General features: G+C 42.8%; 1 protein-coding gene, 1 non-coding gene and 1 pseudogene across 2 annotated transcripts in view; 2 read left to right on the forward strand and 1 right to left on the reverse strand.

The window, feature by feature from the left end:
• SNX3 (sorting nexin 3) overlaps positions 1-22357 on the reverse strand; it is a 47314-nt gene extending 24957 nt beyond the window's left edge. The window contains exon 1 of the mRNA XM_035296449.3: positions 22153-22357. Coding sequence (XP_035152340.1) covers positions 22153-22314 — 162 coding nt within the window. The 5' untranslated portion in view covers positions 22315-22357. The remainder of the gene's footprint in view (positions 1-22152) is intronic.
• Positions 713-1967, forward strand: LOC100392533 (actin-related protein 2/3 complex subunit 1B pseudogene; annotated as a pseudogene).
• On the forward strand, positions 5649-5751 carry LOC118153384 (small nucleolar RNA U13). Its single transcript, XR_004742622.1, has one exon. It is a non-coding gene; the product is annotated as a small nucleolar RNA U13 (small nucleolar RNA).
• Positions 22358-24433: the final 2076 nt, after the last annotated feature.

A 24433-nucleotide genomic window follows, 5' to 3' on the forward strand; every position in this document is an offset into this window, starting at 1 on the left:
ATGCAAAATTACTTTCCTTCTCTAATCTGAGTTTTATCACCTTTAAAATGAGCCAAGTGTTAGTGGCTCATGTCTGTAATCCCTGCTACTTAGGAGGACTGCTTGAGGCCAAGAATTCAAGACCAGCCTGGGCAACATAGCAAGACCCTGTGTCTTGAAAGAAAATATTGTCACTTACCGTAATAATTAAGTAGAAACTATTACTACGCATTCTTCTCACACATTCTCACATATTATCACGTATTGAATACTTAATGTAGGGCAAATATTATGCCTTAAGTCACATTTACCCCTCTGAAGTTTTATTTTATGGCTGAAGATATTCGAGAGGAGTTAATAACTTGTTCAAGGTCACATGTTCATTAACAGAGAGAGGATTCTTGCACACGTTCAACTTCAAAGTCCATGCTCTAAAGTCACATTATGGTTACAGTACCTGACCCAAAGCAGATGTTAAACAAAGTTTTAAAACTCTACTAAATGAGCATTTAATAAATATCTCAACAACTACTATGTTCAAGGGGCCTGGGAATATTTAAGAGGCTTCTAAAAACATTTAAACACTGCATAAAAAGTGTTTCTGAGCATCCATAAATTAACAGTAAGAACATAATGTGAAAAAAAACATAATAATGTGAAAAAAAAAAAAACATTTCTCTTCAAAATATGAGAACCTAAAAGAAAGGTATAAAATAGCGGTTCGGCACGTCGACTGCCCAGAGTCCGCGGCCAGGGCATGGGAGGAGCCAAGCCACCATGGCCTACTACAGCCTCCTGGTGGAGCCCATCAGCTGCCACGCCTGGAACAAGGACCATGCCCAGATCGCCATTTGCCCCAACAACCATGAGGTGCACATCTACGAAAAGAGTGGAGCCAAATGGACCAAGGTGCACGAGCTCAAGGAGCACAATGGGCAGGTGACAGGCATCGACTGGGCTCCTGAGAGTAACTGAACTGTGACCTGTGGCACAGACCGCAACGCCTACGTTTGGACGCCGAAGGGCCGCACATGGAAGCCCACGCTGGTCATCCTGCGGATCAACCGGGCCGCCCGCTGCATGTGCTGGGCCCCCAACGAGAACAAGTTCGTGTCATCTCCATCAGTTATTTCGAGCAGGAGAATGACTGGTGGGTTTGCAAGCACATCAAGAAGCCCATCCACTCCACGGTCCTCAGCCTGGACTGGCACCCCAACAATGTGCTGCTGGCTGCCAGCTCCTGTGACTTCAAGTGCCGGATCTTATCAGCCTACATCAAGGAGGTGGAGGAGCGGCCGGCACCCACACCATGGGGCTCTAAGACGCCCTCTGGGGAGCTGATGTTTGAGTCCAGCAGTAGCTGCGGCTGGGTACATGGCGTCTGCTTCTCAGCCAGCGGGAGCCGCTTGGCCTGGGTGAGCCATGACAGCACCGTGTGCCTGGCTGATGCCGAGAAGAAGATGGCCGTCGCGACCCTGGCCTCTGAAACACTGCCACTGCTGGCGCTGACCTTCATCACAGACAAAAGCCTGGTGGCAGCGGGCATGACGGCTTCCCGGTGCTGTTCACCTACAAAGCCGCTGCGGGGACGCTGAGCTTTGGTGGGCGGCTGGATGTGCCCAAGCAGAGCTCGCAGCGCGGCTTGATGGCCCGCGAGGCTTCCAAAACCTTGACAAGGAGGCGAACTCCGAGGGAGGCACCTCCACGGGCTCGGTCCTGGACTCGCTGCACAAGAATAGCGTCAGCCAGATCTCGGTGCTCAGCGGGGGCAAGGCCAAGTGCTCACAGTTCTGCACCGGTGGCATGGACGGTGGCATGAGTATCTGGGATGTGAAGAGCTTGGAGTCAGTCTTGAAGGACCTCAAGATCAAATGACCTGTGCGGAATGTCTTCATCCCAGCTGCTGGGGAAGTGGGGCAAGGGATCAGGGAGGCTACTGATTGCTTTGCTGAATGTTTCTGGGGTACTGGTATGAGTTCCCACACGGGCTGCTCCCTCAAAAAGGGAGGGGACAGATGGGGAGCTTTTCTTACCTACTCAAGGAATATGTGCCTTTTTCTTAAAGAAATGCTTTCATTTATTGGAAAAAAAAAAATGCCCCCAAAGCACTATGCTGGTCATGAACTGCTTCAAAATGTGGAGGTAATAAAATGCAATTGTGTCAAAAAAAAGAGAAAGGTATAAAATAAAAAAGTAAAGGGGGAACTGCTGGAATAATAGAGGGAGAAGCTCAGCAGAGCTTCTCCCCAAAATTCAACGATAAAACTAGACAAAGATGTCAAAACCACCATATCAGAACTCTAGAAATTGGGCACAGGTGTATAACAAATTGAAAAGTAATCATTTAAGAAAAACTGAACTCAGTAAAGAACAGTAGAAATCTCTCTCTCTTTCTGTGTGTGTGTGTGTGTGTGTGTGTGTTTTTATGTGTATTTTTTTTTTGAGAAGGAGTCTTGTCTTGTTCTTGCTGCCCAGGCTGGAGTGCAGTGGCGTGATCTTGGCTCACTGGAACCTCCACCTCACAAGTTCAAGTAATTCTCCTGCCTCAGCCTCCCAAGTAGCTGGGATTATGGGCACCTGCCACCATACCTGGCTAGTTTTTGTATTTTTAGTAGAGATGGAGTTTCACCATGTTAGCCAAGCTGGTCTCAAACTCCTGACCTCAAGTGATCCACCCACCTCGGCCTCCCAAAGTGCTGGGATTACAGGTATGAGCCACCACACCCAGCCAGAAGTCTGTGTGTTTTAACCTAGAGCTACTATTACCATGCTCCACCAGCTCTATCAATGGTAGTTCTACCAGGATGGGGCAAGCTATGAAAACTAGCACCATCACTGCTGAAGGAGGGTCACTGGTTAGGAGCAAAATATAAAAAGTCCCAAATGCAGGAGTATTGTTGAAACCAACAGCAATATTGGTGGCAAACAGTGGGGAAGGCCAATACTGCAGCAACCCAAGGCTGCAATATTGGGGGCAAGCAACAAATCAGCAGACTTACCAGAAGAATTTCACAGCTATGGTAGGCCTTGATTAGCTTCCAGGTATCTACGGAGATCTGAAAGTCTCTGTGTGCTTACACAAGCATCCTGTGTACATGCTCAGCTGGAGAGGATCCTAGTTATTTAAACATCCATGACTGAATGAGAGACCTTTCACAGACACAGGAGAGCCCACGACAAGAGAAGACTTGGCATGAAGTAAAAGCTGGGGCAAACTTGTAAACTGCCCAAACTTTGACTTCATTTCCCAACCTGCATTGGCAAAAAGCAGAAGTTGGTCAAGTGCAGTGGTTCACATCTATAATCCTAGAACTTTGGGAGGCCAAGGTGGGAAGACTGCTTGAGGCCAGGAGTTCAAGACCAACTTGGTAAACATAGCAAGACCCTGTCTCTTAAAAAAATGAAAAAGGCTGAAGCCTCAATGGCTCAAATAGCTATGCATAACCTTTGACCAGTTTCTGACCACTAAGATATGCTGACAAACTGACTCGGGGTGACCCTTAGAAAACCTGACTTAAACCAACAACAATGACAACAACAAACCACCAACATAACAACAACAAAAAAATTGGTCAGTGCTATCACCACCTCACATTACAGACTTAACGCAGGCAAGTCTCTAAAAAAATAAATGACAAGGCCGGCCGTGGTGGCTCAAGCCTGTAATCCCAGCACTTTGGGAGGCCGAGGCGGGTGGATCACGAGGTCAAGAGATCGAGACCATCTTGGTCAACATGGTGAAACCCCATCTCTACTAAAAATACAAAAAATTAGCTGGGCATGGTGGCGCGTGCCTGTAATCCCAGCTACTCAGAAGGCTGAGGCAGGAGAATTGCCTGAACCCAGGAGACGGAGGTTGTGGTGGGCCGAGATCGCGCCATTGCACTCCAGTCTGGGTAACAAGAGCAAAACTCCATCTCAAAAAATAAATAAATAAATAGCAACATCCACCTCCCCTTGGGGAAGGGGCAGGAGGCAGTCTAACTCAGAGTCTCTACAATGTATTATTTATAATGTTCAGTTTAACAAAAAATTATGAGACATGCAAAGAAACTGGAAAGTGTGAGCCACAGACAAAAGGTTAAAAAAAATTAGTGGAAATGGTCTCTGGGAAGGTTCAGCTGTTCAGCCATCCAGGATTTCCAAGCAGCTATCGATATGTTCAAATTAAAGGAAACCATGCTTAAAGAACTAAAAGAAAGCATGATGACAATGATTCAAAGAATAGAGAATCTCAACAAAAAGAGATTATAAAAAACTACTGAATTGACTTCTACAGCTGAAAAGTACAATAGCTGAAATGAAAAATTAACTGAAGGGGATCAACGGGGGATTCAAACCAGCAGACAAAAGCATCTGAAAACTTGAAGACACATCAAGAAATTATCCATTCTGAAGAGCAGAGAGAAAGAAAAAAAATAAGAATGAACAGAGCCTCAGGGACCTGTAGGATACCATCAAGTCTATCAATACACACATAATGCAAGTCCCACAATGAGACAAACAATAAATAATGGCTGAAAACTTAAAAAATTTTTCTAAACCCTTAATCTATGCATCCAAGAAGCTCAATGAAATCTAAGTAGGATAAACACAAAGAGATCTGCACCTAGCAAACATCATAGTAAAACTGTTAAAAGCCAAAGAAAAGCAAAATGTTGACTACAGTGGCAAGAGAAGTCTACTCATCACTACAGGGGACCATAAGATTAACAGCTGACTTCTCACCAGAAACAGTGGAGACAAGGAAGCAGTAGCATATTCAGAATGCTCAAAAAAGGAAAAAGAAAGAAAATCAACAAAGAATTTCCTATCCAGTGTGGGAGGCTGAATTCTAAGATGATGCCTAAAATTGCCACCCGTTGGCATACACACCACCCTTAGAACCTGAGTGAGGCCTATTAATGCAATGGATGTCACTTCCATAATTAGGTTATATTATATGGCAAAGGTGAAGGGATTTTACAGATGTTAATTAAACTCCCTAATCAGTTTCACTTTGACTTCAGTAGCCTTGACTTAATTAGGTGAGCCCCCTTAAAAGCCGGCTTTAGTCTTCCCTGAGATCAAAGAGATTTTTCCATTGGCCTTTAAGAGGAAGGCTACTGTAAACTCTACAACTCCAAGAAAATTAACACTGCCCACAACTATGTAAGCCTGGAAGAGAACTCCTAGGCCTCAGATGAAACCATAACCTTGACCAACCTTGATCGCAGGGATTGTGAGACCCTGAGCCAGACAAGCCATATTCAGACTTCTCACAGAAACTTGTGAGATAATATTTGGTGGTGTTTAATTAATTTAAAACTCCACTTATTTATTTAAAAAAATTTTTTTTAAGAGACAGCTGTGTCTTGCTTATTTCCCAGGCTGGAGTGCAGGCTATTTACAGGCATGATCATAGCACACTGTAGCTGCCTCAAACTCCTGGGCTAAAGTGATTCTCCTGTCTTAGCCTCCTGTGTAGATGGGACTATAGGCACACACCACTGCACCTGGCTAGGGGTATTTTAAGGGCTACAATTGTGGTAATTTTTAATTCAGCAATGAAAAACTAATACATCCAACAGAACCATCCTTCAAAAATAAAAATATAAGACATTCCCAGACAAAAAAAGACTGCAAGCCTTCCTAGTTAGCAGACCTGACTTAGAAGAAATACTAAAGAAATCCTTCTGTAGTTCACAAGCATGATGATTGGGTTTTCATGCTCATGTGTGTGATGTGCCTCCTTAAACCTTGTTATGACTTCAGCACATTAACCACCTGATGGGAACCTTAGAAAAAGAAAAAAGAAATACTAAAGCCAGCCCTTCAGGCTGAAAAAAATGATACCAGATGGTAAATGAAATCCACATAAACAGCTAGGAGTGGTGGCTGACACCTGTAATCCCAGCATTTTAAGAGGCCGAGGGGCAGGGTGCGGATCACCTGAGGTTGATAATTCAAGACAAGCCTAGCCAACATGGTGAAACCCCATCTCTACCAAAAATACAAAAATTAGCCAGGTGTAGTGGTGCACACCTATAATCCCAGCTACCTAGAAGGCTGAGGCACAAGATCACTTGAACCCAGGAGGTGAAGGTTGCAGTGAGCTGTTATCACGCCACTGCATTCCAGCCTGGGTGAGAGTGAGAATTTGCCTCAAAAAACCAACACCAACACAGGTTAAAAGTAAAAGGACAGAAAATTACATACTCTGCAAATACCCATAAGAAAATTGGACTGGCTGTATTAATATCGGATAAAGGAGACGATAAAACACGATAGATGAGTAAGGATTGAGGATTCCCGGCAAAAAGTCATAGAAACTACTTTTTTCCTTGCTTGATAGTTTGAAGGGAAAGAAAATGCCTTCTCCAGTTTTTTTTCTTTTTGAGATGGGGGTCTCACTCTGCCATCCTGGCTGGAGTGCAGCAGTACAATTCTGGTTTACTGCAGCCCCGACCTCCTGGGCTCAAACAATCCTCCCACTTCAGCCTCCCAAGTAGCTGGGACTATAGGTGGACACCACCATACCTAACTAATTTTTGTATTTTTTTGTAAAGAAAAGGGTCTCACTATGTTACCCAAGCTGGTTAACTTTTGATCCTCCTGCTTTGGCCTCCCAAAGTGCTTGAATTACAGGAGATAGCCCACTGTATCTTACCCCTCCACACTATTTACTTCTATATTTATTAATTGTGGTAAATAACACACAATATAAAAGTATCATTTTAAGCATTTTTAAGTGTACAGAGTTCTGCAGCATTAAGTAAACCCATACCCATACTGTTATCCAAACATCACCACCATCAATCTCTAGAATATCCACATCTAAAATAATATATTCTGTAAGGACATAAGGAATTTTTTTTTCTCTGTTGCTGGGCGGGAGTCCAGCGGCACAATCTCAGCTCACTGCAACCTCCACCTCTCGGGTTCAAGCAATTCTGCCTAAGCCTTCTGAGTAGCTGGGACTATATAGGCATGCACCACCACACCCAAGCTAACATTTTGTATTTTTAGTAGCAGTGGGGTTTCACCATGTTGTCAATCTGGTCTTGAACTCCTGACCTCAAGTAAACCACCTGCCTCAGCCTCCTAAAGTACTGGGATTATAAGTGTGAGCCACCGTGCCCGGCCATGAATATTAGAAATAATTTTTTTTTAAGTTCTGGGATACATGTGCACAATGTGCAGGTTTGTTATACAGGTATACATCTGCCGTGGTGGTTTGCTGCACCTATCAACCCGTCCTCTAGGTTTTAAGCCCCACATGCATTAGGTATTTGTCCTAATGCTCTCGGTGTGTGATGTTCCCTTTCCTGTGTCCATGTGATCTCACTGTTCAACTCCCACTAATGAGTAAAAATATGTGGTGTTTGGTTTTCTGTTCCTGTGTTAGTTTGCTGAGGATGATGGTTTCTAGTTTCATCCATGTCCCAGCAAAGGACATGAACTCATTCTTTTTTATGGCTGCATAGTATTCCATGGGATATATTTGCCACATTTTCTTTATCCAGTCTATCATTGATAGGTATTTGGGTTGGTTCCAAGTCTTTGCTATTGTAAATAGTCCTGCAATAAACATATGTATGCATGACACATATGCATGTGTCTTTATAGTAGAATGATTTCTAATCCTTTGGATATACACCCAGTAATGGGATTGCTGGGTCGAATGGTATTTCTGGTTCTAGATCCTTGAGAAATCACCACACTGTCTTCCACAATGTTTGAACTAATTTACACTCCCACCGACAATCTAAAAGCATTCTTATTTCTCCACATCCTCTCAAGCACCTGTTGTTTCCTGACTTTTTTTTTTTTAATGTGCTGTCTTGCTCTGTTGCCCAGGCTGGAGGGCAGTGGTGCGATCTTGGCTCACTGCAACCTCCACCTCCTGGGTTCAAGTGATTCTCCTGCCTCAGCCTCCCTAGTAGCTGGGACTACGGGTGCCCACCACCATGCCTGGCTAATTTTTGTATTTTTAGTAGAGATGGGGCTTCACCATATTGGCAAGGCTGGTCTTAACTCCTGACCCTATGATCTGCCCCCTTGGCCTCCCAAAGTGCTGGGATTACAAGCATGAGCCACTTAATGACCACCATTCTAACTAGTGTGAGATGGTATTTCACTGTGGTTTTTATTTGCATTTCTCTAATGACCAGTGATGATGAGCCTTTTTTCATGTTTGTTGGCTGCATAAATGTCTTCTTTTGAGAAGTATCTGTTCATATCCTTTGCCCACTTTTTGATGGGGGTTTTTCCTTGTAAATTTAAGTTTCTTGTAGATTCTGGATATTAGCCCTTGGTCAGATGGATAGATTGCAAAAATTTTCTCCCATTCTGTAGGCCACCTGTCCACTCTGATGATAGTTTCTTTTGCTGTGCAAAAGCTCTTTAATTAGATCCCATTTGTCAATTTTGGCTTTTGCTGAAATTGGTTTTGGTGTTCTAGTTATGAAGTCTTTGCCCATGCCTATGTCCTGAATGGTACTGACTAGTTCTCTTCTAAGGTTTTTATCGTTTTAGGTTTTACATTTAAGTCTTTAATCCATCTTAATTTTTGTATAAGGTGTAAGGAAGGGGTCCAGTTTCAGTTTTCTGCATATGACTAGCCAGTTTCCCCAGCACCATTTATTAAACAGGGAATCCTTTTCCCATTGCTTTTGTCAGGATTGTCAAGAATCAGATAGATGTAGATGTGTGGTGTTATTTCTGAGGCCTCTAAGTAAGAAATTCTTAAAAATGCTTCAAGAGTTCCTTCTTTTTTTTTTGAGAGAGAGAGAGTCTCACGCTGACGCTCTGGCTACATTGGAGTGGTGCTATCTCAACTCACTGCAACCTCTGCCTCCTAAGTTCAAGTGAGTCTCCTGCCTCAGCCTCCCAAGTAGCCGGGATTACAGGTGTATACCACCACACCTGGGTAATTTTTTTTTGTAATTTTTAGTAGAGACAAGGTTTCACTATGTTGGACAGGCTGGTCTCAAACTCCCTATCTCTGGTGATCCGCCCACCTCAGCCTCCCAAAGTGCTGGGATTATAGGTGTGAGACGCCTGGCCTTTATTTTTTTCCTTAAAATTGCTTTTATACTTTAATTTTTTTTTTTTTAACCTAGGAACACAAACTCAGTATAGAATAGAATGTTTTCTCAGCATTTTTTTTTTTAAGAGATAGGTTTTGCTCTGTTGCCCAGGTTGGAGTGCAGTGGCAAGATAATAACTCAGTGAAGATTCTAATTCCTAGTCTCAAATGATCCTCCAATTTCAGCCTCCCAAGTAGCTAAAACTACAGGCACAAGTCCACATTGGACTAGCTTTTGGCAAGAGGAATCAGGGAAGATCATCAGAATTCAGCATGGGAGAAGAGCAGGTAGACTTTCTTAGCTATAGCACAAGGCATGGTCAGGATGTGATACGGTTTGACTCTGTGTCCCTACCCAAATCTCATCTCGAATTGTAATCCCCACACATAACCCCCCACGTGACTGGATCATGGGGGTGGTTCCCCCACGCTCTTCTCACGATAATGAGTGAGGTCTCACGAGAGCTGATGGCTTCATAAAGGGCTTTCTGCTTCACTTTCTCTCTTTCCGGCTGCCTTGTGAAGCAGGTCCTTGCTTCTTCTTTGCGTTCCACCATACTTCTAAGTTTCCTGATACCTCCCCAGCTATGCAGAACTGTAACTCAATTAAACCTCTTTCCTTTATAAATTATCCAGTCTCGGGTGGTATATTTATAGCACTGTGAAAATGGACTAATACAGGAGGAAATAGGAAAGGACTATTGCCAAGAGAATGAAAAAGTAGTCTATATCTATGATCTATTTTTTGAGTGTGTGACCAGGTCTCACTCTGTTACCTATACTGTGGTGCGGTGGCATGACCACAGCTTACTGCAGCCTTGACCTCTTGGTCTTAAGTTATCCTCCTATCTCAGCCTCCCAAGTAGTTGGTACTACAAGTCAATGCCATCACACCCAGCTAATTAAAAAAAAAAAAAATTAAGTCTCCCTATGTTTCCCAGACTAGTCTTGAATGCCTGGACTCAAGTGATCTTCCCACCTTAGCCTCCCAAAATGCTAGGATTATAGGCATAAGCCATCATGCCAAGCCTATCATCTGTTTTAACTGGAAATAAGAGTAATTACTATTTGTAAGAAAACGCAGTAGAATAAACTATATCAGAGAAAACACAGAGTGAAAGTGCCTACCATACTGCCTGAATATAGATGCTTAAAACAAATTATGGCTGGGCGCAGTGTCTCACACCTGTAATCACACCTGTAAAGCACTCTGGGAGGCAGAGGCAGGAGGACTGCTTGAGCTTAGGGGTTCAAAACCAGCCTGGGCAACATAGCGAGCCCTGTCTCTATTTGTTAAAAAACAAAATAACCATTTCAAAACGAAATTATATATTATATGTAAAATTATAAATAATAATTGAGAAAAATGTTTAAGTCAGAGAGTAACAAGGAATCACTCCAATATTATTACTGTGTGATTCTGGCAGGTCACTGACAACATCAGATGCTGGCAGTAAAGGACAGAAAAGACAGGTGCTTCCTCTACCTAGAATATTACTGGCCCACTTTTGCCCTCACACACTCCTGGCCCCTCAGGGCAGATGTGGGTTCCCACTACATATTACGCATATTTGATGAATTTACCTCTCCCCCCTATCCTAACCACCACTCTGGAAGCTTCTAAAGGCTAGGCATATTTTTTTCATCTCTTACCCAAGTATCTAGCAATGTTTTGCATACAACAGACAGTTCATAAATATTCATTTATTGGACAGTTCTGAGGAAAACTTATCAGAGAAATCTAGCCCTGTTTCAGGCTGATGTGAACTTACTGAATGCAGCAGCCCTGTGTTATTAAACTTAGCATTCCAAATATTCAATAAAGCAACTGATCCACAGGAGCTAGTCAAAGTTAACAACTCTAAAAAGCAATTTAGTTAGAGGCCGGGCGCGGTGGGTCAAGCCTGTAATCCCAGCACTTTGGCAGGCCGAGGCAGGTGGATCACGAGGTCAAGAGATCGAGACCATCCTGGTCAACATGGTGAAACCCCGTCTCTACTAAGAATACAAAAAATTAGCTGGGCATGGTGGCGCGTGTCTGTAATCCCGGCTACTCAGGAGGCTGAGGCAGGAGAATTGCCTGAACCCAGGAGGCGGAGGTTGCGGTGAGCCAAGATCGTGCCATTGCACTCCAGCCTGGGTAACAAGAGCAAAACTCCATCTCAAAAAAACAAAACAAAATAAAACAAAAAAAACACACACGTATTGTGGAGGCCAAGGCGGGCGGACCACCTGAGGTCGGGAGTTCAAGATCAGCCTGACTAACAAGGTAAAACCCCATCTTATAAAAAAAAAAAAAATACACACACACACACACACACACACAAAACCCCACAAATCATTAAATAATGCTACTGTACAAGAAATTAATTAATTCTGGCTAGAAAATATCTAAACCATGATCCTGACTAGAACTGACTGCAATCAATTTTGTTTTGTATCATGTCCAGTTTTGCCACTGGTTTGCTGATGGACCCTAAGCCACTATGAACCTGCTGCCCACTAGTTTAACAGTACCAACTCTCTCTCCTTTATGTGGGTATTCAAAGGAGTTTACATAAAAGGCTTCAAGTAAGAAAATAAGCTTCAAAAGCTGAAAATCCTTGTGCCTGGCCTTAATACTATCAGTGGGATAACAACACAAAGTTACAATTTCTGGGCCTTTAGGAGGAAAGAATAGTATCTAATATTTTATTCAGCACCCAACAATAGGGCTATGCATTAAGATCCTATTATTTGATGAATGTGCAGTGATATATTTAACTACTATTTCCTCAGTCGTTTACTATTGGCTTCCTAAATGAATGTTTTTTCCATAGCTTCATGATATTTTTTAGGTTTTTTTTTTTTTTGAGATGGGGTTTTGCTCTGTCACAAAGGCTGGAATGCACCGGTGTGATCTTGGCTCACTGCAACCTCAGCCTCCACGGTTCAAGTGATCCTCCCACCTCAGGCTCCCAAGTAGCTGGGACTACAGGGACGCACCACTACATCTGGCTAATTTTTATATTGTTAGTAGAGACAGGGTTTTGCCATGTTGGCCAGGCTGGTCTTGAACTCCTGACCTCAAGTGATCCACCCACCTCAGCCTCCCAAAGTGCTGAGATCACAGGAGTGAGCCACTATGCCCAGTCTCATGTTTTCATAACTGATTCTCCAGCTGCCTTTTGATTTCCATTATTTCGACGTAACATGAGCAAACTCTAGACATACATTGGCAAACTTGTTCTTAAAAGGCAAGATAGTAAAGAAGACTGTTTCAACTACTTAATTCTGCCCTTGTAGTATAAAAGTGGTCTTAGATAATATGGAAAGAAATGAGTATGCCATGTTTGCCATGCCCACAGTTTGCCAACCCCAGCTCTACCTATACCCCTTAGTGTCCTAAGAATGTCCTCAGTTATATACCATGGGGGAATCTTTGGGTGTACATTTAAGACAAGACCTGGTAATATATACATACATGCTTAGCTGACAAGATTTTTCTCTCCATTTCCACTTGAAGATAACCAGTAAAGTCAAGACAAGAAAGGAGTGAGATACCAAGACCAGACACAAGGAGGGGCTTTCAGACTCCTCTGTTTCTCAATATGGATGAGCCTTACTATGCAACAGAGAAGTTCATCCCACAAGGGCAGGACTAGAAAAATAGAAAGCAAACAAACTATAAGTGGCAGGTGCTGAAATAACTTTAGAAAAGCCAAAAGAAATGCTCCATCAGTGATAAAATCAAGGTTTACAGAACAAAGAATTATCAAATGACCATTCCAATACAGCTGGACACAAAGAAACTTTACAAAATTATCTCAAGTTTTTCTGTGATTCTCTGCTAAAAGACAATGACATCACTTATTCTGGTGGCTCAAATTATATACTCCATGATTCAGTGTCGGCAACTACAATGCTGGTCCTAAGTAAAATCAATATAGTTTTTTTTGGTTTTTTTTTTTAAAGATGGAGTCTTGCTCTGTTGCCCAGGCTAGAGTGCAGTGGCGGGGTCTCGGCTCACTATAACCTCTGCCTCCCGGGTTCAAGCGATTCTCCTGCCTTAGCTTTCTGAGTAGCCGGGATTACACCTGCCTACTACCACACCTGGCTGATTTTTTGTATTTTTAGTAGAGACGGGGTTTTGCCATGTTGGCCAGGCTGGTCTTGAACTCCTGGTCTCGTGATCTGCCCGCCCTGGTCTCCCAAAGTGCTGGGATTACAGGCGTGAGCCACTGTGCTCAGCAAAAACAATATAGTTTTAAGCAGCCTCTGAAGGAAAAAAAAAAGGTTAATCAAGTATTTTAGAATCTCTAGCCCAATCTCAAGATATGCCCCTATCAGATATGCCATGTCTTCATGCTTGCCTTTTTTCTCGACTCATCAAAATTATCATGAAAGAATCAAAACTTATTCACACTTAAGACTTCCAAACTAACGAGAGTATAATTTTATTAGTTGCAAATCAAATAAACTTAACTCTAAACTGAAATTCCAGGCATCAGCAGAAAAAGGAAATAAGAGATGACCACAGTGTAGCTTAAAGCCATATCCTAGAAGGGCCAACCACAACCATTTGTTAATGTAGCAAAGCATAGTGTCTACTCTTCCTTCTTCACATGGCCGCCTAGTTAAATTTCCCAGCTTCCTTTGTAGCTAAGTACAGCAATGGGGCAGAACCAGAAATAATACAACTTCCTGGATGAGTCCTTCAAGGGCACAAATAAACCTTCCCTTTGGCTAAGAATGTGCATATGATGTTAGAAGCTGATAGTCAAGCCATAGTACTAGCCCTGGACTGTGCCTGAAACCTTTCCATGTCAAAAAACAAACAAACAAACAGAAAATTCTCTTCTTTATCTGAGACAGCACAAACTCTATACTAATTGGTACAACCTTTCTGGCAAGCTATAGCAAAAGTCACATTTTACTAACACATCCAAATTCCTAGGTTGTGAGTTAAATATTTCCTTAAAGAAGTAGTTGCTAGGCACAGTGGCTCACGCCTGTATTTTGGAAGGCTGCGGTGGGCAGATCACTTGAGGCCAGGAGGAAGTTCGAGACCAGCCTGGGCAGCATAGTGAAACCCTGTCTCTACTAAAAATACAAAACTTAGCTGGGCCTGGTGGTGCACAACCTGTATAGTCCCAGCTACCTGGGAGGTTGAAGCACAAGAATTGCTTGAACCAGGGAGGCAGAGGCTGCAGTGAGCTGAGATTACACCATTGCACTCCACCTTCGGCGACAGAGTGAGATTCTGTCTCAAAAAAAAAAAGAAAAAGTAGAACTTTGGTTGAAGGCTTTATGTCTTTTAACTAAGGAATAAAAATAGTAAACCGCAGTTCCAGTTTCCTGTGCAGAGTTTGAGGAAGGGACGGCAGGCACCATGTCCAGCCTTCCTAACAGGCACTTACAGCAAGAAGCCCCTGAAACAACCCAAGAAACAGGCCAAGGAGATGTATGAGGAAGACAAGAATTTCAAGCAGAAACAAAAAGAGGAGCACAAAAAACTTGAGGAACTAAAGGTTCCACCTGTCCAAGGGTGCCCTGGACAGGTGGAATAAAGAAATCTGGCAAAAGTCTATGGCCATTCTACCCCGAATGCACCCAATTGCTCATCTCTTCTCAAAAGCTAAGCAGGGTTACGCCTGGTTAGTACTTGGATGGGAGAAATCTGGAAAACAAGAACCAAAACCAAAAAACAAACCACTGTGCCTGAGACAGTGATGACCCTTGATCCCATTCCTATTTAAATATCTGTATTCCCTGCCATAAGATCTTCTGCTTCCACTATAGGAAGCAAAGGATGAAATGTCTTGGAGCTTATTACACATTTACGAATAAACTTTTTTTTTTTTTTTTTTTTTTTTTAAGACAGTCTCACTGCCGTCCAGGATAGAGTGCAGTGGTGCAATCTCAATTCACCACAACCTCTGCCTCCAGGGTACAAGCAATCCTTGTGTGCCTTAGCTTCCTGAGTAGCCAGGATTACAGGCATGCACCACCAGACTGGCTAATTTTTGTATTTTAGTAGATATAGGATGTTACCATGTTAGCCAGGCTGGTCTCGAACTCCTGATCTCAAGTGATCCACTCACCTCAGCCTCTCAAAGTGCTGGGATTATAGGCATGAGCCACCGCACCCATCCCTAAGAATAAACTGGAAAAAAAAATAGCAGTTCAAAGATTTTCTTGGGCACCATCTTTCTTAACTGATGTTCAAGAAACTGCTGGCTGTGTTTACATGAATGCAGCATAACATGATACAAACATCAAAATATCTAATAAAAAAAGTCTAGTGCTTTTTTGAAGGGGTGCAGTAAGCATGATGATGAAGGTGAACAAGAGAGGAAAATTATTACATGTGATCACCAGGATAGCTCAAAGCATTGTTTAGATTTTCCTTTAAAGGTGTAGCATGACAATATTTATAAAGATTCCTTTTTTGAGACATGCTTGATGGCATGCAACAGTAATCCCAGCTACTTGGCTGAGGTGGGAGGCTCTCTTGAGCCAGGCATAGTGACGTGCTCCTGTAGTCCCAATTATAGCAAGACCTTATCTCCAAAAAATTCCTTCCTTAATTAGAATATATATATTTGTCTTTTTTAACTTCCAGCTTACTTTCATGATTATTATATAGGAATATAGACATAAATGATGCAAAGCAGAGTAAAAAGATCTGGCTTGACTGAAAGTAGTCAGTGTCTCCCCTTACTCCCAAAAACCCAAGCTGTAGAGATTGGTATGTTTTCAGCTAATATTTAAATGCCTCCCCTCAAAAAAGTTTTCTATCTTCGACAAATGTCACTGCTTTTCCTCTTGTTGCCAAGATGTGCTATTCATTTTATGTTTTACTATTTTAAAAAAATTTTTTTAACCCCATCAGAGCTATCAACCACTGTGGTTCTATGTATATTTCTCCTCCTTTTCTACTCTATCTCAGCGAGACAGAGAGCATGATAAACAGCAGGAGAAATCCTTGCTGCATATGGTTCCAAAGGCTCTTCAGGTGATCTGAATGTTCTGTGAGGGCTCTGGGCAACCATGGTGACCGTGTCTGAGAGGAGCCTGGGCAACATGGAGAAATCCTGTCTCTACAAATACAAAAAAATTAGCTGGACATAGTGACTTGCTCCTGTAGTCCCAATTACTCAGGAGGCGAAGGTGGAAGGATTGCCTGAGCCCAGGAAGTTGAGGCTGCAGTGGGCCAACATTGTATGACTGTGCACTCTAGCTTGGGCAACAGAGACCCTATCTCAAAAAAAAAAAAGTATGGGCTCTGAAGGTCAGAAAATCTAGATTCAAATTCCAGTTTTACCATTTAAGAGCTGTGATCTTGGGCAAGTTAACTTTCCTACACCTCATTTACTTTTAAGTGTCCACTATGTGCCAAGCAGTGTTGGATACAGAGTAAGGGTGATTATGACAGTCTCTCTCCTCTAAGAGCTTATAATGAGAGATATAGGAGATACAGGAACTTACAAGAAACCAAAGACAAGCAAACGAATTTAATCCTAACAAAGCTACTAGGGCACACAGGAAGGAAATCTGGTCCACAGTCAAGGGATCAGCAAAATCTCTAAAAAGGGGACATTAAGGCTGAGTCCGGCAGGATAAGTGATAGTAACCAGATGAGGCTGTTAAGGAAGCCTGTTTTTAAAAGAGGAGGAAGTGTGTGCAAAGTCCTGGATACAAAAGAACTCAGCTTAATTGGGAGATACCAGTTCAGGACTGGAGTATAATATGAGAAAAGGACAAGAGATGAGGATCAGTTGGGACTTAAGCTTCTACATCTGCAAAACAGGAGTATTATCTACTCTGCTTGGTTTTCTCAAAATTAAATTTTATAGATACAGCACAGTGCCCTGCACATAATAGATACTCAAGTGATATATTCCTTCACAGAACAGACAGAGTTCCTAAAAACTCAATATAACAGGGCTACTTTAAAATTGCCACTGTCTTCCTTCCCTTCTCTCCATTTTCTTAAGGGATAGATTAGATAAGAATGGAATCTTCACAGCTAATAACATGCTTCTCCTTGATGGAGATCATGGAAAAGTCAGCTGTAGCTGGCAGCAACATGTTTAACAGACAACACCTCATTGGCAAACTGATAGAGCCACATAGCTTCCACAGATGTCCTTTGGCATCAAAACGCCCTGATTTTTTTCTTCTTTTCTTCTTTTTTTTTTTTAAGAGACAGGGTCTCACTCTTTCACCCAGGCTATAGTGCAGCGGTGTGATCATGACTCACTGCAGACTTGACGTCCTGTGCGCAAGAAATCCCACTTTAGCCTCCGACATAGCTGGGACTACAGGCACGCACCCCACGCCTGGCTAATTTTTAAATTTTTTAGTAGAGACAGGGTCTCACTGTGTTGCCCAGGCTGTTCTACTATGCCTGAGCTCAAGTAGTCCTCCCACCATGGCCTCCCAAAGGGCTGGGATTATATACAGGAGCTACTGCACCTGACCCCGATTCTTTAAAATACTATTAATATTTTAACCCTTCAATAATACATATTTATAATTCCTAAAAATAAGTCTAAGATTTTTAAATTTCTCAGCTTCTAATCTGGGTATTAATGACTCCCAATTTAAGATTAGATGATTGACCCAGAGGGAAAAAAATACACAAGTTTAGAACGGCAAACACTGTTAAGATGCTGTATTTATTTAGCATCTGGTCAAAATTTTTATCAGCCAACTTTATTATTCGGCTTTATGCTTTAATAAAGCTCAACTTTAAAAGGTTATTTGGGCCAGGTGTGGTGGCTCATGCCTATAATCCTAGCAGTTTGGGAGGCTGAGGTGGGAGTATACTTGAGACCAGGAGTTCAAGAGCAGCCCTGGCAACTAGTGGGATCTAGTCTCTACAAATAATTTAAAAATTAGCTAGGCATGGAGGTGTGCGCCTGTGGTCCCAGCTACTAGAGAGGCTGAGGTTGTGCAGTGACCTGTGATTGCACCACTGTACTCCCAGCTGATAGACAGAGGGAGACCCTGTGTGGAAAAAATAAATAGATACATACACAAAGGTTACTCGGTTAAGTACTAAATAACATGGCTTCTTTTTATACCATGCTTGCTTAATGAAGGTATACTTCCATGACAAGTAGGTCTCTTGATAAGAAAATCTAACAATTTTAGGAACCCAACTACATATTAACACACAGAAAATGTAGTTGATCACTGACATTTAATTTAGAAAATGTATCTTTAGAAAGAGCTAAATTTTGCATGCTTATTATGTGCCAGGCACTGTGCTAGAAAGATTCATGTGCCTTATTCCATTTAGTCCTAGAGGTGGGTACTATTATTAGCATACCTATTTCACAGTGGGGAAGTGGAGCTTTAATTTTGTACCTTACCCAGCTAGGAAATGTTAATTCTATTCTTCGAACTGAGGACTATGTCAGAGCTCAAGAAAGATTCTAATTCCATTCCTGTTCAAAACAGTGTTCTCCAGATAAAATAGATCTTGATTAGTTAAAAAAATCTCCAGAATATTAAAGTTACATTATAGCACAAACTTCATAAACAGTGACTGAATTTTACTTTCAGTCTTCTCTTTAATATGCCTAAATAATTCTAGACCTTGAGCTTTCCTAAACCTTTAATCATTTATGGTGCTCTCCACTGTACCTACCCATTAGAACAATTTTTAAAAACATTAACACTGTGTAATTATTTTCAAAAGCCCAGAGATACTAATCAAGTGATCCTAATAGTCTTAAACACTATCCTCAAACCAAAAGATAAATGGAGATTGAGAAACTTGCATTATAAAGTGCCACCATCCAGATAAAATTGCCCTGTGAATTAGAGTAATTTCAATCAGATCCTGTAAAACTGAAAATTTTTCTCAAGACCAGAATTAGACAGTAACTGTAAGACAAAGGCCCAATTTCTAGAACATAAAATGGTTTTCCACATAGCAAATTCAATAGCAAAAGGTAGTCAGTAGGGGTTAGGGAGAGCAGCAACAGTTTAGAGAATAAAAATAAAATTGCAGGGCTGGGTGGGGTGGTTTGTTCATGCCTGTAATTCCAACACTTTGGGAGGCCAAGAGGGGAGGATCACTTGAGGCCAGGAGTTCAAGACCATCCTGGGCAACATAGCAAGTCTCATCTGACAAAAAAACAAAAAAATTTCATCAGGCATACTAGCACCCTGTAGTCCCAGTTACTTGGGAGGCTGAGGTGAGAGGATCACTTGAGCCCTGGAGTTTGAGACTGCAGTGAGCCACAGTCATGCCACTGCATTCCAGCCTGGGCTCTGTAAGCGAGACTCTGTATCAAGTAAAAAAAAAAAAAAAAGGAAAAAAAAAATACAAAATATTAAACTATTTATGTCATGGCTACTCTGTCTTAATGCAAGACTGTAATTACTCTAAAAAATCACATGCTGCTCAAGTAAGGCCTAATTTCCTTACTATATGGTGTCCTCAGTTTTAAGTTAACACATTACATACTAAAAGAAATCCAAGGGCATTTCATGCATTAAAAACTCATCAGGTTTTCATAAAGGCACCTGCATTTATGACTCTTAACAGCTATTAACACCCAATGAGTTGGTTTATACAAAAATACAAACCAAAGTAAGTGCATAATTTGTTAGTTCCCTAACTCAATCATTCTTAAAAAAGATTTTCTTTAACATGCAAATGACTATACCAAATCCCCCCCACTTTTTTTTTTTTTTTTAACTGAGATAGGGTCCCATTCTGTTATAAGGGCTTGAGTGGAATGGTGTAATGATAGCTCTCTGTAGCCTCAACCTCCTGTGCTCAAATAATCTTCCCACCTTAGCTTTTTGGAGTAGCTGGGAAGGCAGGCATGCACGCACGCCACCACACCCAACTAATTTTTATGTGTATGTGTGTGCGTGTGCGTGTGTGTTTTGAAGGGAAGGGGTTTCAATGTGTTGCCCAGGCTGGTCTCAAACTTCTGAGCTCAAGGGATCCACCCACCTTGGCCTCCCAAAGTGCTGGGACTACAGGAGTGAGCCACCACACCAGGCCCAAAAAACATTTTTAAGTGTCCTATCAGTGATTTGCTAAGGTATCAGATGTATTTTAAAAAGGAGGATTCGGCTGGGCGTGGTGGCTCACGCCTGTAATCCCAGCACTTTGGGAGGTCGAGGCAGGTGGATCACAAGGTCAAGAGATGGAGACCATCCTGGTCAACATGGTGAAACCCCATCTCTACTAAAAATACAAAAAATTAGCTGGGCATGGTGGCACGTGCCTGTAATCCCAGCTACTCAGGAGGCTGAGGCAGGAGAATTGCCTGAACCCAGGAGGCGGAGGTTGCGGTGAGCTGAGATCGCGCCATTGCACTCCAGCCTGGGTAACAAGAGCAAAACTCCATCTCAAAAAAAGAGGATTCAATTATTATACTGGAATCCATTTAATATAATGAACTCAGCAAGATAAACACAAAGTTAGCAAGTGGAGGAAGCGTAGGCAGGAGATTCAACTCAATTGTGTGACAGGAAGTACCTGCTATGGAACTTTAGAAAAAAGAATACCAAGTTCTGTTTTAGCACAAGAAAAAAAAAAATGCTGGTCAATAGGGCAAAAGAGGAAGTTCTTTTTAGTGACCCATCTGTCATGTATTACAGACAATTAGAAAACATTCACTTTTCCACTAGGTTTATGTGTGAATGTAGTTCTCCAGGTGTAGTGAAGCCTGGATTTTGCAGTTTCCCTATGACAACACAGCCTACGATTCACATTTTACACATCTATAAGAAGACAACAGTGGCTTGAAACATTCAACTATTAGTTTCATATCTTAAAGTTTGATGATTAACTTTTTAAAAATCAATGCTAACTACCTAAGAATCATTTTTAAAAAATACTTAAATTTCACAACAATGTGAATATACTACTGAGCTCTACACTTAAAAAAATGGTTTGGATGAGGCCGGGCGTAGGGGCTGAGGCCTGTAATCCCAGCACTTTGAGAGGCCGAGGTGGGAGGCTCATTTGAGCTCATGAATTCAAGACCAGCCTGGGCAACAGAGTGACACCTCATCTCTATAAAAAATGGTTAGGATGGTAAATTTTATGTTTTGTGTTTTTTCACGACACAAAGTGCGTAAGTTAATGATAAATTATTTCACTTAAATGTTAACAGTACCTTGTCGTATAAATTTTTATTACTCTAAAGGCAAAATCGTCTTATACTCAATTTCTAATAATGTAATCTGTTGTCATCTTTTAATTAATGTAATTAATTTTTAAACATGCTTTCGTACATAAGCAAGTTCTTTAATCCTGAACTACAGAGTGAAGGTGAAGCACTATTTTCAGTTAGCATATTTCAAATCATCTGATTTATTGCCAACAAAATCTAGTTATGAAATTATGTGTATTTTATTTCTGTTGATTCTGTCATTCAGTTAAATGCAAATCTCGCATTAAGAGAGCAAGATCCCTAAATAATAGGCTTTTCTTAAAGCAACTGTAGTTTTGGATTATGAGGTAGGTGACACCACGCCTCAGCCTTTAGCAGGGCGGTGGCCCAAAGTGCTAAAGTCAACCATGTCCAATCACCCTTCTGGTCTGGCTCAGCCCTATCAAAAATTGTCAGGCTTCTGTGAACTCCCATTAAGTTCTGTTCAGAAGAGTGCACAAGATCGGTTACTTTAGTAACTCGGAAAGGGCCTGGAGCAGCTGGCTTGGCTTGCTACCTCTGGGAAGTCTCCAGGAAGAAAAAACTGACAAAATGCTTCAACTTTGCGCAAGCCCCCTTTCTCAGTCAACATCTCTTTCCCTTCCCGGTGAAGGGATGTGTTCTCGAAAGATCTACCCCTTTCCAACTCAAATGTCATTCCCAGATTAGCTGCTGGAGGGGCAAGCGGCGCTCAACCCACGCCCTCCTCTTCGAGCACCTTCTCCAAGTGCCAGCGACCCACGCTCGCTCTGCAGTCCCCCACACCCGCCCTACAGGAAGAGGGACCCTGGCTCACGACCCGGTCGGCCTCTGCAAGGGGGCTCCAGGCCTGGCGGCTGTGGCTGTACGCGGCGGTCCGCTTCTGGTCCGGGTGGGGGCGACCAAAGCCAGTGGAAAGGGTTTCTTGGGAGAGGGGAAAGACGGCCTCACCTTGACCCTGATTTCGTAGGTGGTGAAGCGGCCCCGGCCGACCCCCACCGTCTGAGGGTTGCTCACATCGATCTCGAGGAAGTTGCTGGGGGGCCCATAGGCGTCATTCAGGTTCTGAGGCTTGGTGATCAGCCGCCGGGTGTCAGCCACGGTCTCCGCCATTTCGCTGTAGCTGCTGCTGCCGCCGCGGGCTCCCTCCGCCCCCTCCGCGTTCAGCCGACGACGCCGCTGCTGCCCGCCGCGGGGACACGGGGCTCGCGCGCAGCGGTTGCGAAGCGAACGAGCACGTAGGGCAGGCGTTCGTCCAACGCGCGAAGCTCCTCCCCGCGCCCCTCAAGCTTCCGCCTCCGTGCCCAGGGGAGAAACAGCTGACTCGCCGGAACGCCGGGCCCAGGTCCCGGGAGGCCCGGCCGAGGCCGGGAAGGGGCACTGCGGACTGGGGTGTGAGAAGAAGCGGTGTCACGGGACTCGGGGTGGCAAACAAGTTCCGGCCGGACTACAGCGCCCACAATGCACCGGGCGAGCGCGCCGCCGCGGGGCTGCGGGTTGAGGAAGCGAGGACCCAGACGCCCGGGGGCGGCGCTTCCTGTTTCTCTGCGGCAGCATCGGCCTGCGGCGTGGCAGAGCGCGGGAAACGGCCTTAAGCGGCTTTGGGAACTGCGGGTGAAAGTTAATCGGCGACATCTGAGAGGTTTGCCCGCAAATCGAAACAAAACTGCCCCTACTAACTCTGTGCCAACCTGTTCACCGTCTCACTGTGAACCCCTGAAAATGACTTTCTGGAGAGCGTTTAGCAAATGTCTGAAATGATGATTTTTGCCGTAAACCTGAGAGTTTGACCAGACACGCGTCTGGATTGATACATTGAAAAAGCAGTAAAGTAGGGGAGTGAAATAAAAATAAAAGTCCTAGCGAAATCCTAGCATTGTGGTCAAACCGTTTTTGGAGCTAGGTCGGCCCACTAAAAACAGTAGAGGGGCAGTAAGCTGCCTTGAGTGTCCCATGTCTGGGCGTGCTGCCACCCTCATTTCTCACGAAGTCCTGGTGAGTTTTTTTTTTGAAAACTGTTAAACGTACCTCTACAGGACTTGAAATGCAACTCACATAAACCTTTTTAAGAAACGGGGAGGAAACAAACCCAATTAGGTCCTAGTTCATCTCTCATGGTCCAATGGGAAATTGAGATTCTAAAGGCTGAGATATGGTACATTTCTATCTCTGCCCTGAGAGTTATCCCTCTTAATGATACGATCTTACAACTATTTCTGCATTTTTAAATATATCAACTTTAACCCTATACTTATTTTAACTTGATCCACCCCCCTCCTTTTTTTTTCAGATTTTAAATTATTAATAGTAGTAATTATTTGTGGAGATGGGATCTCACTGATTCCCAGGCATCAAAGTGATACTCCCTCCGCGGTATCGCATAAGTGCTGAGATAACAGGCATGAGCCACCGTTCTCGGCCTGATCTGTCCCTTAAACTGAAGTTTTCTTTTTCTTTTTTTGAGATGGAGTCTCGCTCTGTCTTTCAGGCCGGAGTGCAGTGGCGGATCTTGTCTCACTGCAATCTCCACCTTCCGGATTCAAGCGATTCTCCTGCCTCAGCCTCTCGAGTAGCTAGGATTACAGGCATGCATCACAACATCCAGCTAATTTTTGTATTTTTAGTAGAAACAGGGTTTCACCATGTTGGCCAGGAGTCTCGAACTCCTGACCTCAGCTGATCTCAGCCTCCCAAAGTGCTGAGAATACAGGTGTGAGCCACTGTACCTGGCCAACAGCAACCTTTCTTAATAACACTAAGAAACACTGGAATAAAAAGAAATTACTTAAACACAATGTATATTATTTTCCAGAAAACAACATTGATTTATTCATTCAACAAATATTTGTTGAAGGCCTACTAGATGTTTTCTTTCTAGGTACTAGAGATGAAAGGGTAGATAAGTCAGGTTTATAGCCTAGTATATAGTCTGTCTTGGGAAGACAAATCAGTAAATAATACACCTGCCAATATGATTGGTGCTATGAGGCAAATAAAACTAAATAATGTGACAGACAAGCTCATTAGTTATTAATGCTGGGCATGTTTCCTGATACAAGATACCAAATGGGAACTTGAGTGGTATGATTAGAGTTGTGAGCTCAAGAAGTATATATCAGTGACTCTAAATGGAAGTCTGTGAAACCTAAGACACCAGGAATTATTAAGATGTTATCATCAGTGACACTGGAACAAAGCAATCATGGAATATTCTCATAGAATGCTCCTGTCT

The sequence above is a fragment of the Callithrix jacchus genome, chromosome 4, assembly GCF_049354715.1.
Source record: "Callithrix jacchus isolate 240 chromosome 4, calJac240_pri, whole genome shotgun sequence".
NCBI classification, from domain to species: Eukaryota; Metazoa; Chordata; class Mammalia; order Primates; family Cebidae; genus Callithrix; species Callithrix jacchus.